Source organism: Hyperolius riggenbachi, chromosome 8, assembly GCF_040937935.1.
Source record: "Hyperolius riggenbachi isolate aHypRig1 chromosome 8, aHypRig1.pri, whole genome shotgun sequence".
Lineage (NCBI taxonomy): Eukaryota > Metazoa > Chordata > Amphibia > Anura > Hyperoliidae > Hyperolius > Hyperolius riggenbachi.
The window spans coordinates 240,202,358-240,218,280 of NC_090653.1; the positions used below are offsets into that span (position 1 = coordinate 240,202,358).

The following is a 15,923-nucleotide window of genomic DNA, read 5'->3' on the forward strand; positions in this document are numbered from 1 at the left end:
CAGGTCTGGTCTGTAATGATGGTTAGAAGAAGATCAACAGTATTATTGGAGATCCATAGTTTCCACTGAGAATGAAGTTCTTTTTTTCAGTAGTTAGTGGATTATTGATACTTGTTTTGTCTCGGTGCACGAAATCACTTCCCATAACTCTGCTCTGACAGAATAAATATCCGTTTTTTAGATATCTTCATGTATTAAAACTCAGAATCATCTTACCTTCATTCCTGGATCACCTGGTGGCCCTGGCTCTCCTTTCACCCCTGGAGGTCCCTGAAATAAATAGAATGTTATTAACATTCTGTCATTTTGTTTAATTGTACAGATGAAATTGACATATAGGAGAAACAAGAGAGATCTGGAAAGATGCTCCTCCAGCTCTTCATAGTTTAACGTTAAAGTAAAGTAAGACTGATATTATCTTGCTAACACTAACTTCAAGGCAAGGCAGGGCTGTTTTAATATTGCAGACCTTCTGTGTCCTTGAAGATCTTTTGACTTCTGAGAAGTGGACGTTTACAAACACCAATGATTTCATAAAAATGTACACAGTGGTCAGTTCACTACCATTCCCTCATCTTAACCACTTAAGGACGGTTGTGATTGAAATCTATGCCGTTTTTTGATCCACTAATACCTGCCAGGGCGTAGATTTCATATCACCGCCGCCGGGCTTTCCCGCTGCAGCTCACTCGCCCTGCTGTCTCTATGACGGGAGAGCCCTATGAGTAGGTCAGGAACTGATTTAATTGGCTCCTGACCCTGTTGATCAATGTAAGCAACTCCCATTGATCAAGAAGTCAGGAGCCAATGAAAGCGGCTCCTGACCGGCTGACAGAGCTCTGCAGTCATAAGAGACGGCAGAGCGGGTGACCTGAGTCAATGGATGTGTGGCGTGGATGGCAGTTGCGGCTGGTATGTGTGGCGGTCCGTCAATATCCTGTGGTTTATGGTACCAGCGGTCTCTGGTCCTTAAAGAGACTCTGTAACAAAATTTTCAGCCTTATTTCTTCTATCCTAAAAGTTCCTATACCTGTTCTAATGTGGTCTGGATTACTGCAGCCTTTTCTAGTTGCACTGTCTCTGTAATATATGTAATCTTATTTTTTGTCAAGCCTTGTTGAGCCAAAGAGGAATGCACTGTCTCTTCTGTGATAGGGAGAAGTTATGCACGCCCCCTGCAGGCTCTCCTGTGTGTGTATGAGTCACAGGCAATGTCTCTGCTCACAGCCAGCGTCTCTGCAAGCCTCGTGGAACTGAGACATTTCAAATAGCTGTGAGTGCAGAGAGATCAGTGCTGAGCTCAGACAAGCAGCTAAGGCAACACATGGGAGTAACATTCCAGCAATCAAGTCACATTTGAGAGGAGCCTCTGCAAACAGGCACCTGCTCTGATGATGTATTTCCTGTTTGGCGGCCATCTTCATTGTTTACAAAAACAATTAATAAAACAGTGATTTTATCACCAGGGGAGCTGCAAAAAATGTCACAGAGGAGGCTAGGAAAAGACAACAAACAGGCTGGTACGTTTTATTAATGTAAGATTTTCACAGTACAGATTCTCTTTAAGGGGCAGAGACTGCTGGTACTTAAGTGGTTAAGGTGAATGTATGGGGTGAGGAAGAGGAGGGAATGGGAGGGTGATAGGAAGAAATATCACAGTAAGCCTACAAATTCCTGTCTGAAAATGTGACTTAGGCAAAAATTGAAATTTTCAAGAAACCATTATTGGGACTAGGGGCATCGAGCAACAGACAATGCACAGAGGCATGTGGATTCAGAATGAACATATCTCTGTGCTTTCCTTAGGTAGCTTTGCCTCAGGTCAAATGTGCTTCAAGTAAACACAGTCAAACCCAAGTAGATAAGATGAAGCTATAATATATTGCGCTGACCAACCCATTCAGATCCTACAGAAAAATAAGTATCTAGGGTCAGAGACCATAACATCAACTTGTAAAGAGGAGTTTTCAGAGAATAACTGCGGGTTGTAATGAAAAGAATTACATTACATAACAGACCAGACTTACACTCTCTATCCAGTACCCTAACAAGTGATTTGATATGACACAGGTAAAATCTTACCCATTTCTTGGGAGACATTTTTTTAAATCTAACCTTAACTAGTCTAGTTAAAGTGAAACTCCAGACTAAAAATCTACTTGCAGCACTGAAAAGGCTTGGTGTTTCTTTAACAGTTTCACAGCATCAGAACTTTGTCTCATTTTTAGCTGCACAGAAGAAAACTGCCCAGGCATTTTCCCCCTGGTGCTATGCAACGCATGGGATTTCTGATGTTGTTGTTCTCCTTCTGCTGTTTTGGCGCAAATTGTTTTTTTACAATTTGAATTTGAGATTTGAAGCCTAGCGCGCAGCTGTCAGGGGTAATCAGGACACAGGACAGTTGGAACTGTGTCTCATGTTCTCTGTCACCTTCTTTCAACCAAAAAGATGGCTGTCCCCATGAAAAAGATGGATACCCCATGAAATCACAAACATTTGCATGTTCTTTTAAAACAGGGTGGGTAAGAGATTATGTCACCCATCTATTTTAATTAACATAGCTAATGTAACTTAATGACAGTATGTTTGTTTAGGGTGAAGTTCCCTTTTAAGGTTTGCTGGATCATTTATACTCACTGGAAATACTTGGAGATCTCAGGATTTTCTTTGGTAAATCAAACTCACTGTCTTGTCCAGAGAGCGATTAACAGTACAGCACAACCACTGTGTCACACCACAGAGCAGGAAGTACCTTTAAGTCTGCACATGTGTATTGCTGCCCCAACTGTCCAACTTGGTTTAGCATTCTGCGATAAATTGCTATACCCATAACATGATTATATTTGGAAGCAATGGATAGCAAGCAGTGGGGGATGCAGAGGTTGCAAACTCACCAAGGCCGGGAGTGATATTTAACTTTGCTTGAATATCACTCTCACCCTTGGTGAGTATAGACTCACATTAAGATTAAACTAGTGGTCAACTGACCACTAGTGTTGAGGGAGAAAAAAATCAATAAACATTCAAATCTCTGCTGAAAGTAATATCAAGATCAAAATCTACTGATGAGATAAGTAATTGTATCTTTCCTTGATGACTTATTAGATATCCCTCAGTTTCATTTTATATTTAAATCTGCTTTTTACGTTTTTACTGTATCATTGTCTATGCTCAATGACATGTTCATTGTAGTATGCCAGAGGTAATATCTATTAACCTTTGACTTTTTTTTCCTTCTTTCCTGCACTCAGAATCCATTTTCTGACAGGAAAGTGTTTTATGGCTGTAATTCCTAATCAGTGAGGGTTATGCTATGGTCTGACTGGACAGAAACGGTCACTTGCATTCCCGATATTTAACTCTTTCAGGCAAAGAAAGAGAAAAAGGAGCACAGTATAGTGATTTGTGTGTTAGGCACTGTACATGTCTATGTCATCATGTTACAGGTCACCTTAGGTATTCCTTGAACAGGAAATGTAAAGCCCGGTACACACCATGCAATTTCCCGTCAGATAGATGGGTTGAATAGTTACAGTAATTTCCGACAGATCCGATCTGATTTCCGATTGTTTTTCTGATCAATTTTCATAGAATGAAATCCCAATGGGATTTGTCGGAAAGTATCGACCCATCTATCTGATGGGAAATTGCATGGTGTGTACCAGGCATAAGGGACGTTGACTTAATCAAAGCCAAGCACTTCCTCATATAATCAGCAGCTGATCCATTTACACACCTTATGGTTTTTTAGTTTATTACTTTTGGACATTTGATGATTTAGAAAATATGTTACTTATCACTGGTGAGCACTTCTGCCTCTTTCCCTATTTCTCTGACCCACTCCTCTACCCCACCAAAGCTTGTCGTTAATGGAGCATGACGGCCTGGCCAGTGTTGTAGCACTATCAATGAGCTCCCTCTAGAGCCAGTAGGAGATAATAGAGGAAAAGGCACCAACAGTCATGTGACAGCAACTTAAATTTCAGACTAGAAATACTTTTTTTTTGCTCTTTATTTATTATAATTTAAAGAGTGATTTGCAACTGACGGGATTCTCCCAGCTTGTTTTGGTTAAGCCCAAAATTCAGTTTCAAGAAGTATCCTGTTTCCATTTCATGCAGGTCTTCCCATTTAACAAATGCGTAGATTAAATTTTATAAATGGAACAGCCACACAAGAGGCTGACACTAATGACTGAGTCCTCAGATGACACCCAGACAGAGAACTATAAATTCAGATCATCGTTCATGTGTTTCATCACGGAGCCAAAGAACGACATTCATTTTAGCATCCCTGCACATCATTCTCAGAAAATAAACCGACTCGGGTTTGGTTGCTCATTAAGAAGACATCCTGACCCCAGTGTCAGACCCAGCGCTGCCCAGTTCAATTTCCTGGGCTCTTGTCCTATCTCTGCTACGAACCATGAAAGCTGTTTTCCAAAACTGCACTGTAGCCAAAAATCAGAGCCAAATCCTAGTTCCTGACCCCAAATTACTCTGCGGGCTGGAATTCTAAACGCTAATGAGTTTATAATGATTTTAACATTTGTTTACCACACTCAGATGTTCCAGATAAGGATGTAGAGACAATACTGAGTGGGTCAGGGAGAAGTATGTATGTATAAGAAGATAATAAATGCATCAGTATCACATTATATACAGTACTAACCATGTGCTCATCTAGATGTTATGCTAATGGATGCAGGAATACAATGAAAGCTACAAGGTCATTTTCCAGCTAATCTGTTATTTCACAATGCACAGAAAATAGTCAAACATCTGCATAGATGAATGTTATCAGCCACAGTTCTCAGAGTGAAAACGTAGAACTAATAAAACAATCAGGGCTAATTATAGAATTTGCATCTGAGAGTTGGGCCTAAAGGTCCGTACACACGCCGGACTGGAGGCAACGACGGGTCCGTCGTCACCTCCCGCTGGGTGGGCGTTCCAGCGACAGTCCGGCGTGTGTACAGTCTGTCTGCAGACTGATACAGCGGTTTCTGAGCGATCCGCCCGGCGGATCGCTCAGAAACAGCCATATCAGTCCGCCGACAGACTGTACACAGGCCGGACTGTTTGCTGAAAACACGCCCAGCAGGAGGTGACGACGGACCCGTCGTTGCCTCCAGTCCGGCGTGTGTATGGACCTTAATGCTAGGAATGCACTATGAGATTTTTCAGCAGATTTATTGTCTGATCGTTTTGACGATCGATTTCTTGGTCATTTTTCTGATCGATTTCCCGATCATTTTTCTGATCAATTTCCATTCACTTCTATGAGAAATCAATCAGAAAAATGATCGAAAATCATATCGAACATGTCAGAAATGATCTATCGAACCATCTATCTGCCAAAAGATCTCATGGTGTATTCCCAGCATAAGTAGTTCTTACCTTATGTCCGATTTCTCCCATAGCCCCAACAGGTCCTTGTGGTCCAGGTGGCCCCTAAAAAAGTAACACAGCAACAATACATTAAAGTGGTATGAACCTTAGCATTTCTTATTTGCTCTTAAAAATTATTTACAGCATACAACATACTAGCACAAAAAAATGTTGACAGAACAGCATTCAGTTAAATACAACAATTTGTTCTTCAGTGGAAAGCTTCTGGCAGCATCTGAAGAGGCGATAACATTATCTTTTGTTTACATTCCTTTGCCTGCTACAATTAGTATACAGCCAGCTGCCTGCTGAAACTGACTGCACAAATTGTAGAACCAGAGAGAGCCGAGAAGTGATTACTGGGTACATTGTAATATATAAATACAGCAGATATGCAGTAAAATGCAATGGCAGCGTTCAGAGCAGATAAACTGTGCTTTGGGAACTTGATATTTTTAAATGGACAATAATACTTGTGCACAAAAAACAATATAACAACTGTATGGGTAATAAGAAGTAGGAAAACCTGTTTTAGTGAATATTATGTCAGAGTTCAATCCCCCTTTAAGAAAAAAAAGGGAATTTCTGGTATTTTATTTTAAATATGAAACAGGGATGAACTTCAATTCCGACTTCCAATGGAAAGCCAGAATGCAAGTCCATCTCTAGTGTTCAGGGAACCTGAAGTGAGAGGTATATGGAGGCTGACATATTTTTTTCCTGTTATACTATACCAGTTGCCTGGCAGTAAACAATGGTAAATGGTGGCAAGTGATAGTACCGATGGCTGTCCATTCATCCAATTGGACTGTGTTTAAGCAGTCATTTACCATCGCAGAACCAGCCCTGAGGGTCCAATGGTGTGGTTTAAGAGCCGGGATAGGGTGATGACTGACAAAACGCTAAGGAACTCTCAGGAAAAATATAAATCTGTTTATTAGAATACTGAGTTGTGTAGTTCCTGGTATGTTCGGATGAGGACCAGAGAGAAAACAACATCTCTACGTGTCCAAGTTAAACAGAACAAAACACATTTGCCTAGACAGTCAGCATCTGTAAACCTACACTGCTTCTTCAAGTGATCCTGAAATCAACCAATCAAGCAATATAAACTGATCACAGGGCCGGAGCTACCATAGGAAAAAAAATGGGCAATTGCCCCAGGGCCCCAGAGCCTGTAGGGGCCCCCAAGTTGTCCCCCCCATCTTAACTGTTGCTCCCCAGGGACTCTGCAGAGTCTGTTAAGTTGGGAGGTAATTGGGGGAGGGTCAGCAGCAAGCTCAGGGGCCCAGGAGGGTAATTTGGCTGCAACAAAGGGCCTCTAATGACGCTTTTTGGTCAGGGTGGTATCTGTTGGGGGGCCCCCAGGCTAATTTTGCCCTAGGGCCTAATTGTTACTTGAACCAGCCCTGACTGATCATATGATGAAAAATTAGAGGTGAGTTTTCAGCGTAGGAAAGGTTTGCAGTTTTTAATCTCATAGACTGCTTTTCTTACTAAAAATTGTATTTCCAGTCACAAAAATGAGACTGTACAGATTTCTATATAACAAAGCTGAAATTCAAAAGACTGTCACATTATTGTTGTAGTCAGATCCTGCAATTCTGTCTATGTAAAGCTGCATACTCACCTGGCTATTTTCCCCATTACCGGTGATTTTCAAACGACGTCACAAGGTGGGTACTGGCGCGCAATCGCGAACGTCGTCAACGTCGCGCCAATGACGACAGACTGACACGGCGGATCGGATCTTTGAGATCCCTGACGACACCGTGCAAAGTACCGCTGACCACCGTCGTCAAGGGGATGCCGCGGGAGCCAGCGGGCGGCGAGTATCTTAATCTTAATGCTGCAGAGACATCCTATAGTCTGCTCTCTGACACCAGATCACAGCAGTCCAAGCCTCTGGAGAGCAGGTCAGGCATAGTGATGAGCGTCAACTCTGGCTTTCCATGCGTATTAGCACCGACTTGAAATTCAGCTAATCAAGCCCAGCAGAAGCTGATTCATTAGTTTGCATTTAATTCATAAAAGTGTTTGATTGGCCGTTTCACATAAATGGAAACCTGCATCCAATCTGCATGGAAAGCTGGAATTGAGTTATAAATCAGGGGGGAAAAAAACTCTGAAAGTGGCCATACACTTATCGATTTCCCCACTTGATTCCTGGCAGATTTGATCACTGATTGAATCTGCCAGAAATCTATTGCCCCAACATGTCAATCCATCTGATCTAGCTGAGCTAAAATGGATCTACAGTATATATCACACAGGGCAGAGCAGGGGTGGGTCAGGAGTGGCGGTTGATCAATGGGCCATAGCACTGTATCACATTGAACAGTGTAAATATGTGGCTCACTTGAATTTCATTAGATCTGTAGCTAACATCTATTGAATATTGATGTGCTGTGTGTGGTAGGAATCCATCCCTCTCTGATCAGATTCTGAGGGATGGATTGTTTTGCCACACCAGATGACACTCAATAAGTGTATGACCAGGATAACATGGTTTTATCTCAACAAAAACACATCCACTGGGTTCTACCTTCTCTCAACTTTCCCAGAACACCTGTGTCGGTGGAGTAAAAGACCAGCCCACAAGGCTGTAGGAGGGAATAATAACACTTCCAAATACAGCTAAATCCCCAGTATCCAGCACCTCGCCTGATACCAGATACATGTGCTTGCTGGTTGCTTGACGAAACCGACTGAAAAAGCACAAATACCCCCCTCGCCCAATGCAACATAAAATACTCACCGAGCCACCAGTGCAGTTTTTTCACCTTCCTATAGCTCCTAGCGGCTTTCCGGTGTCCTATGTGTACGGCTTGCAGTGTGTCGTCTGACCTGTGTTGGGTCATGTGACATGTCGAAAGCCGTGCATGGATGCAGGAAAGCTCAGTGCACTGGATTTCGACAGCATTTATATGTGGAAGAAAAACTTTTTATTGTGTGCTGTGCAGGAGTTCGGGTACGCTTTCCGGTATGCTTTAAAAGGGATTAGCAACATAAGCACTTCACATTTTAGACACTTACCGGGTTTCCTGGAATTCCTTTTTCCCCAGTTGATCCAGTTGGTCCTGGAATCCCCTATAATATTACAAGCATTGATCAAAAGCTTGAAAGAAAATTAACTTGTTAGAAAGAATATTAAACATACATACTTCCTTATCATAACTTACTGGAAAGCCACGGGGACCAACAATACCTCTTTCTCCCATTTTGCCCTGCACACCAAAAAACATTGATGTAAATGTCATGTGACCAATCCACTGTATGTCTCACAGGTAACTACAGCTATCTAACAAAGGAAGCATCATACCTGCTGACCAACCAGTCCTTCTTTGCCCTGGATTCCTTGTGGCCCCTGCAAAAAGCATAAACACTTGCATAAGACTTAACTAAAATGTTAAATAATAACTCCAAACAAAAGTGATATTTGGTTGTTGCTAGTAAGACTAAAGCATACCTTAAGTGACATGAAATATGATGAGATAATCCCACATACATACTACTAACCATACATACATATAAGTACCAAGACTACTAAGAACTTCTCTGTATTCCATTTTATTTTTTCATTGAAAAAGGTTAATACAAATGTTATTTGTTTGTGCAGCTGGAGAAATCAAAAAGCAGCAACAGCTCTCCTGAAGGATAAATAGACCAAATACTCCTGATAAGGGGATAGTGCTGAAACGCTCAAAACTTTCAATTTCTGTGTGGGAGCTAAATTAACAAGATTTTGTATCATACTGACATAACTGTTTACACTTCAGACTTAAATGTTTACAGTTCAGACTTAAATGTTTCCTCTTAAACTGAAAATAAGAGCAAGAGACTCCAAGGAAATTCTTTTTACCATTTACTACTACGACACAATTATTTCCTGAGTCTATTTTCAGTTTAAGTTGGCTTTAAGCACATCCTGGCTTTTTGCAAGTTTTGGGGACTACATAAAAAAAAGATAATAGTCATTAAACAATCAAATGTCCTAATGACAGAAAATGTGATGTGTTTATCATTTGTATTTAGTACAATCAGGCACTATATATAGATATATATATATTTGTAGCACGGCCAATTATGTCGAAAGGAAAGAACAATGCGCAGTGATCCATCGCAACCAAGAAACATTTATTAGAGGTCACATGCTTCTCCATAAGTTCTAAACATGACGATCCCTAGTAATAAGCTAAAGAGGCTGGGCAGATGCCTTTCTATGCTTACTATAGCTCCTGTGGTGAAATGTATGGTAATTGCCACACAAAGAAACAGTATACCTATGCTGGGCTAAGACTTCCATATTTAATCCAATATGGTATATATGGGCAGCTTCTGATATTTTGAAGCACTGGTATTTAATATTTATTTATTTATTATTATTTATTTATTGTATTTATAAAGCGCCAACATATTACGCAGCGCTGGGTAGTTGTTTTTGCTCTCTCATCATTTCCAACATGGTCAACTAGTTGTCCAAAATGTATCAAATGAAGCTCAAACTGACCACAATGTGGGTCTCTACCTGTCCACGAGGCTTGTTTTTGAAAGCTGGAGTCCAAGTGTTTGCAACTACCCAAAGCAAATGATCAGGCTTTAGCTGTGTGAACTTACACTTATAAGTAAGAGGCACTAACTAATAATGCAGTTGTACTTGCAACATAATATATATATATATATATATATATATATATATATACACACATACAAACATATACTGTATACACACCCACACACATACATATACACATAAGAATCTTGTTGAAGTAAACTCTGATATAGTAAACCTCTGGCTAAAGTAAACTCAGTCCCCAAGTCCCAACCAAGCACCTATACAAATATATACTGGATGACCAACTAACTTCAACTAACTGCTTGCGGACCCGACAGGCTCTGGCCCCTTAAAGGACAACTGAAGCAAGAGGGATATGAAGGCTGCCATTCTTACTTCCTTCTAAGCAATACCAGTTCCTTGGCAATCCTGCTGATCCTCTGCCTCGTTTTTCTTATTTTTTTCCATTCACCGCTACGAGAAATCGAGCGCAGAAACGATTGAGAGCAATATCGGACATGACGGATTTTATCTATCGATCTATCTATCGCAAGGAAAATCATACTGTGTGTACCCAGCATTAGGCATAGACCCTGAACAAGCATGTGCAAATCAGGTGTTTCTGACATTATTGTCAGATCTGACAAGATTAGCTTAGATGCTTGTTTCTGGTTTCATTTAGACACTACTGCAGCCAAATAGACCAGCAGGGCTGCCAGGCAACTGGTAATAAATATGGCAGCCTCCATATTGCACTCACTACAGTTGTCCTTTAAGAACCAGAGCCTTTTTTTTTATTGCACATTTCTTGATCTCTGTGATTGACTCACACTGATCAGGGGGCCAGAAACCAATAAAATCGCTTCCTAACAGAGGTACGGAGCTCAGATGTCTTTAGACCACTGAGTTTTGTGTCGATGGGGATGTGCGATGTGCACGGGATCAAGCGGCGTTAAAACTATCACTTTAGGTGGCCACACACCATACAATAAAATGATCCAATCTTACGGCAATTCGATAAAAGCGATCGGATCTGTCGAAAAAAATCGAAAGCTTTTTTTTCATTTGACTGAAAAATCCGATCGGATTTCCCGTTTTTTCGATTTTAAACGATCCGGAATGCCAGATATTTTTCTTCAGTCTTTCTAAATATTGTATGGTGTGAGTTGGATTGTCAATTTATTAATATACACACCCTAGCAATTTTGTCAGAGTTTCCAATCATTTTTATCACAATTAGGGGAAAAATTGAACATACGTGTGTGGTACATTGGTCATATTTTTGAAATGTTACAATCAGTCAGAAAAAATGTATTGCAATTCTTAAATTGAACAGATATTTAAAAAATTGTATGGTGTGTGGCCACCTTTAGAGGTGGGCATGTGAGATTCAGGATGTGATCTGGGGTTCAGCTTGCCAGTTACTTACTGTTCCACATGCAAAGGTAGTGGTGAGGGATAAAACAGTGACAAAATGAGCAAGTGCCGGTTTCCACTAAGCCTGAGTGCGTCTTGCAGGACTCACACCAGCACTTGCAGTGATGCGAGTATGCATCTGAATCCCTGTAGCCATGCACCAGCATACGATCTGGGCGCCATTGTATGGAATGCGCATCGTTTTCCTGTCCCGTTGTGTGAAAACGTTGCGCAGGCATATGTAGTGGAAACTGTCCATTATGCCTGGTACCCACCATGCAATTTCCCATCACATCAAAACGATTATTTCTGACACATCCGATGGGATTTTGTTTTTCTGATCGATTTTGTATAAAGTACAGCAGAATTCCAGTTATCCAGAACTCAACTAGCCAGAAGTCTCATCCAACCAGCACAAACCGCCAACAGTACTCACAGTGGTGAAGGCTAACTTCATAGGCGGTTTGTGGACTCTGCTGTGCTTAAAGAGACTCCGTAACAAAAATTTCATCCTGTTTTTTATCATCCTACAACTTCCAAAAGCTATTCTAATGTGTTCTGGCTTACTGCAGCACGTTCTACTATCACAGTCTCTGTAATAAATCAACTTATCTCTCTCTTGTCAGACTTGTCAGGCCTGTGTCTGGAAGGCTGCAAAGTTCTTCAGTGTTGTGGTTCTGTGATGCATCTCCCCCCTCCAGGCCCCTCTCTGCACACTGTCTTTGTATTATTTAGATTAGAGCAGCTTCTCTCTTCTCTCTTATCTTTTATAAGCTGGATAAATCCTCCTCTGAGCTGGCTGGGCTTTCACATACTGAGGAATTACATACAGTCAGAGCTGTCTGCACTCTGCAGGAAGAAACAGCCTGACACTTCAGTGGAAGATAGCTGCAGGGGGAAAGAAACACACAAATGATCTCTTGAGATTCAAAAGGAAGGGTGTATACAGCCTGCTTGTGTATGGATGTATTTTCTATGTGTGGACATACTGTACATCAACCTACTTCCTGTTTTGGTGGCCATTTTGTTTGTTTATAAACAAACTTTTAAAAACTGTTTTTAACCACTTTTAATGCGGCGAGGAGCGGCGAAATTGTGACAGAGGGTAATAGGAGATGTCCCCTAACGCACTGGTATGTTTACTTTTGTGCGATTTTAACAATACAGATTCTCTTTAAAGACAGGGCTTCATGGCTCCCCCAAGGTTAATATACTTTCAATGACTGTATTTCAACATTTAAAAAGAACCCGTGGCGGATGTATTAAATCTTAATAGGACCCAGAGGCATGTCATGTGCACAATGACATGCCTCTGTGTCTCTTTATTGTCGCCCGCTAGTCCCCCCTGAAAATATCACCAGGCTAGCGACAATCTGCTTGTCACTAGTCTGCTTTGTTTACCTGCAGCCTGTCAATAACTTTTTCTAGCATCGCCTCCCCCGCTTCCTCCATAGCGTAGATCCCCTCCGCCGCTCTCAGCCTTGCTAGCTTCCTCCAATCAGAAGCTAAGCCACGACCCAGGAGTACTAACAGCGGCAATAGATAGACACAGAGGCATGTCATCGTGCACATGACATGCCTCTAGGTCCTATTAAGACTTAAAGAGGAACTCAAGTGAAAATAATGTTATAAAAAAAGTGCTTCATTTTTACAATAATTATGTATAAATGATTTAGTCAGTGTTTGCCCGTTGTAAAATCTTTTAAATCCCTGATTTACATTCTGACATTTATTACATGGTGACATTTTTACTGTTGGCAGGTGATGTAGCTGCTGCATGCTTTTTTAGCAGTTGGAAACAGCTGTAAACAGCTATTTCCCACAATGCAGCAAGGTTCACAGACAGGAAACTGCCAAGAGTACGTACTCAGAGTCTCTTGTGGGAGGGGTTTCACCACAATATCAGCCATACAGCGCCCCCTGATGGTCTGTTTGTGTAAAGGAATAGATTTCTCACGTAAAAGGGGGTATCAGCTACTGATTGGGATAAAGTTCAATCCTTGGTCGGAGTTTCTCTTTAATACATCCGCCTCGGATTCTCTTTAATACAGAGCTCATGGTATGTATACAGAGGCGGGGATTGTACTGTAATAACTAGGCCTATTTTTAACATTCAGTCCCAAGCAACCAGAAAGCACACTTATCAGGCATCAGCTAACCCCATGGCTGCTAGATAACGGGCACTTTGCTCTAATCAGAAAATCAACCAGAGAAGTCATCGGAAAATCGTTCAGAGTAACGATCGAAAATCAGATCGGACCTGTTAGAAATAATGGATTTGGTCCGTCTATCTGAGTAGAAATTGCATGGTGTGTACCAGGCATTACACACATTGGACATAGGACAGCAAGGAAAAGTACACTTTAAACAAAACAAGGTTGATCTGGTCAACTTTTCCACACTTGCTGCAATACTGTTTGCAGTTTTCTAAATAGATCGATGAGTTGCTATAGGTAACTGCACATCGTTGGCTTTAGCTTTGTTTTTTGTTTGTTTGCTAGAGAGAACTAACAGAGCTATACATAACCCTCCAGCTTCATTTCCAGGGATGAAAGAATGTGGCTTCTGCCTATGGCATGTCATTCATACAGCGGTCAGTGTGTGTGTTCTGGGGGTCAGGGCTGACTGCCACAGTGAACACAATGCCACCCTCAGCATTGCTTTGTCTGCCTGAAAGCATCACAACACTGCATAGACTGTCTGCGGGTGGCTTATCAACTCAATGGCAAAGAACAACTCCTCTGTGGGAACAGGAAGCAGGGCAATGTTCCCCTAACCCTCTATAGACCGGCCCCCCTCCCTAATTCAGAGCTCGGAGGATCCTCTCTGTCACGGATAACCTGATTCTCCAGTATCCCACCCAGCTCGGAATGTCATAGCCTACTAGAGAGTACATGGGAAAGTGTCATCATGTTGGCTTTAGGGTAAAGCACCATATACCATGCAATAACCAGACCAGTCTGGCAATCATGTAGCAGGTGCCGCCTGCAGTGTTCTGCCCAGCATGGCATAATCTGATTGGTTGTTGCCATTCATGGGAAACACTGGGTCACAGGAGCAGAGCTGCTCCACAAAGCCCGATTCATTCACAGAGTAAAGGGGAAACACAAAATGCTGCAAACTCAATTTGTTTAATGCTCCTTTGATTTAAGAGACAGCCTAAATATTTGGGAAAAAGCTGATAGGGTCACGGGAGTTGTTTGCAGAATAATGAAACACTGTTTTTGCTACAGGAAAACTTCAGTTCAAAGCATCAAAGCTGGACAGCCTGCCTCTTATTAAATATCCAGCGCTAAACGCTACTTTGCAGATCAAGTAGCCTGCCAGGTTCTTTCAGAAGCAGAGTCAAGTTATTCATACACTGTTTAAAGGAAAACTACCGCAAAAAAATTGAAACATCTAAATTACTTTTTTATTATGTCGCTGTTACTTGCAGTATAGTCCAAATCTGACAGAACTGGCAGGTTTTGGACTAGCCCATCTCTTCATGGGGGATTCTCAGGGTTTTTCTTGGTTTTCAAAAGCTCAGTCCAACTGCCAGAATAGTGTGCCAACGGGTAGGGGGGTGGCTTACATCTTTGTGTAGATCCTTCCATGCAGTGCTTTTGTAAAGAATAAATGAAATGCTGAGAATCCCCCATGAAGAGTGAACTAGTCAAAAACCTGTCGGTTCTGTCAGATTTCTTCTACCTACTGTAAGTGACAGCAACATAGGAGAAAAGTAATTTATGGCTCATTTTACTGTGGAAGAAATGCACTTCTTATTTGTATGTGTTTACATGTATTTTAAATGGTACAATTTTTCGTGATAGTGGTCCTTTAATTGTAGTAATACATCAGTTAAAGTGGACCCAAATTAAAAATACAAGACTTCAGAAATAAAATCTATTTTCTAACTTATAATAATAAATAGCAGCCTTTGTGAAATCTAACACAAGCTGATGCTGCATGATGACAAATTATTTTACATTTATTGGAGGAACCCCTCCCTTCCTTTGATATTGCCGTGAATTTCCGGCAAACTGGTGGAGGAGGTAAAAAAAAAAACACAGGCTGCTTCTGATGATGTCACAGGGGAGGTGATCTCAGCTTGTGTGAGATTTCACATAGACGACACCCCTGTGAGGGAGGGTAGCTGATGACAAACACACCCATGATCTAAAACCTCCTACTAAGCTCAGAAGTAATGGCTGCCACCTGTATAACCCTAGCTATGAAAAGAGAAGGGTGAAAAGCATGCACTGAAATGCTCATAGGCTTGAAGGAGTGTTTATTTATCTTTGTATGCGTCAGAGTGGTGCAACTAAATATCTTGAATTAAAAAAATGTTTGGTTTGGGTCCGCTTTAAAAGGTCCATGTGTTCCAGCTATCGATCCGCTCACTGATGCACCGCTCTGCACACTGCTGTGTGATATTAGACAGGATTTCATCAGAAATCCTGTTCCATATCAATTTGACTGTTGCAGCAACTAGCTTTGCAATGATCAATGCAGCGCAAAGCTGTGGAAAACGCTGACTGCTTGACGCTACAGCCCGCCGTGACAACCCCCCTCTGGATTCA

General features: G+C 41.5%; 1 protein-coding gene across 6 annotated transcripts in view; it reads right to left on the reverse strand.

The window, feature by feature from the left end:
- COL27A1 (collagen type XXVII alpha 1 chain) overlaps window positions 1–15,923 on the reverse strand; it is a 728,465-nt gene that overhangs the window by 140,472 nt on the left and 572,070 nt on the right. For all 6 annotated transcript variants that reach the window (XM_068248437.1, XM_068248438.1, XM_068248436.1 and 3 more), the window contains 5 exons: window positions 8,713–8,757; window positions 8,573–8,617; window positions 8,427–8,480; window positions 5,400–5,453; window positions 217–270 (listed from right to left, as the gene is read on the reverse strand). In XM_068248437.1, coding sequence (XP_068104538.1) covers window positions 217–270; window positions 5,400–5,453; window positions 8,427–8,480; window positions 8,573–8,617; window positions 8,713–8,757 — 252 coding nt within the window. The remainder of the gene's footprint in view (window positions 1–216; window positions 271–5,399; window positions 5,454–8,426; window positions 8,481–8,572; window positions 8,618–8,712; window positions 8,758–15,923) is intronic.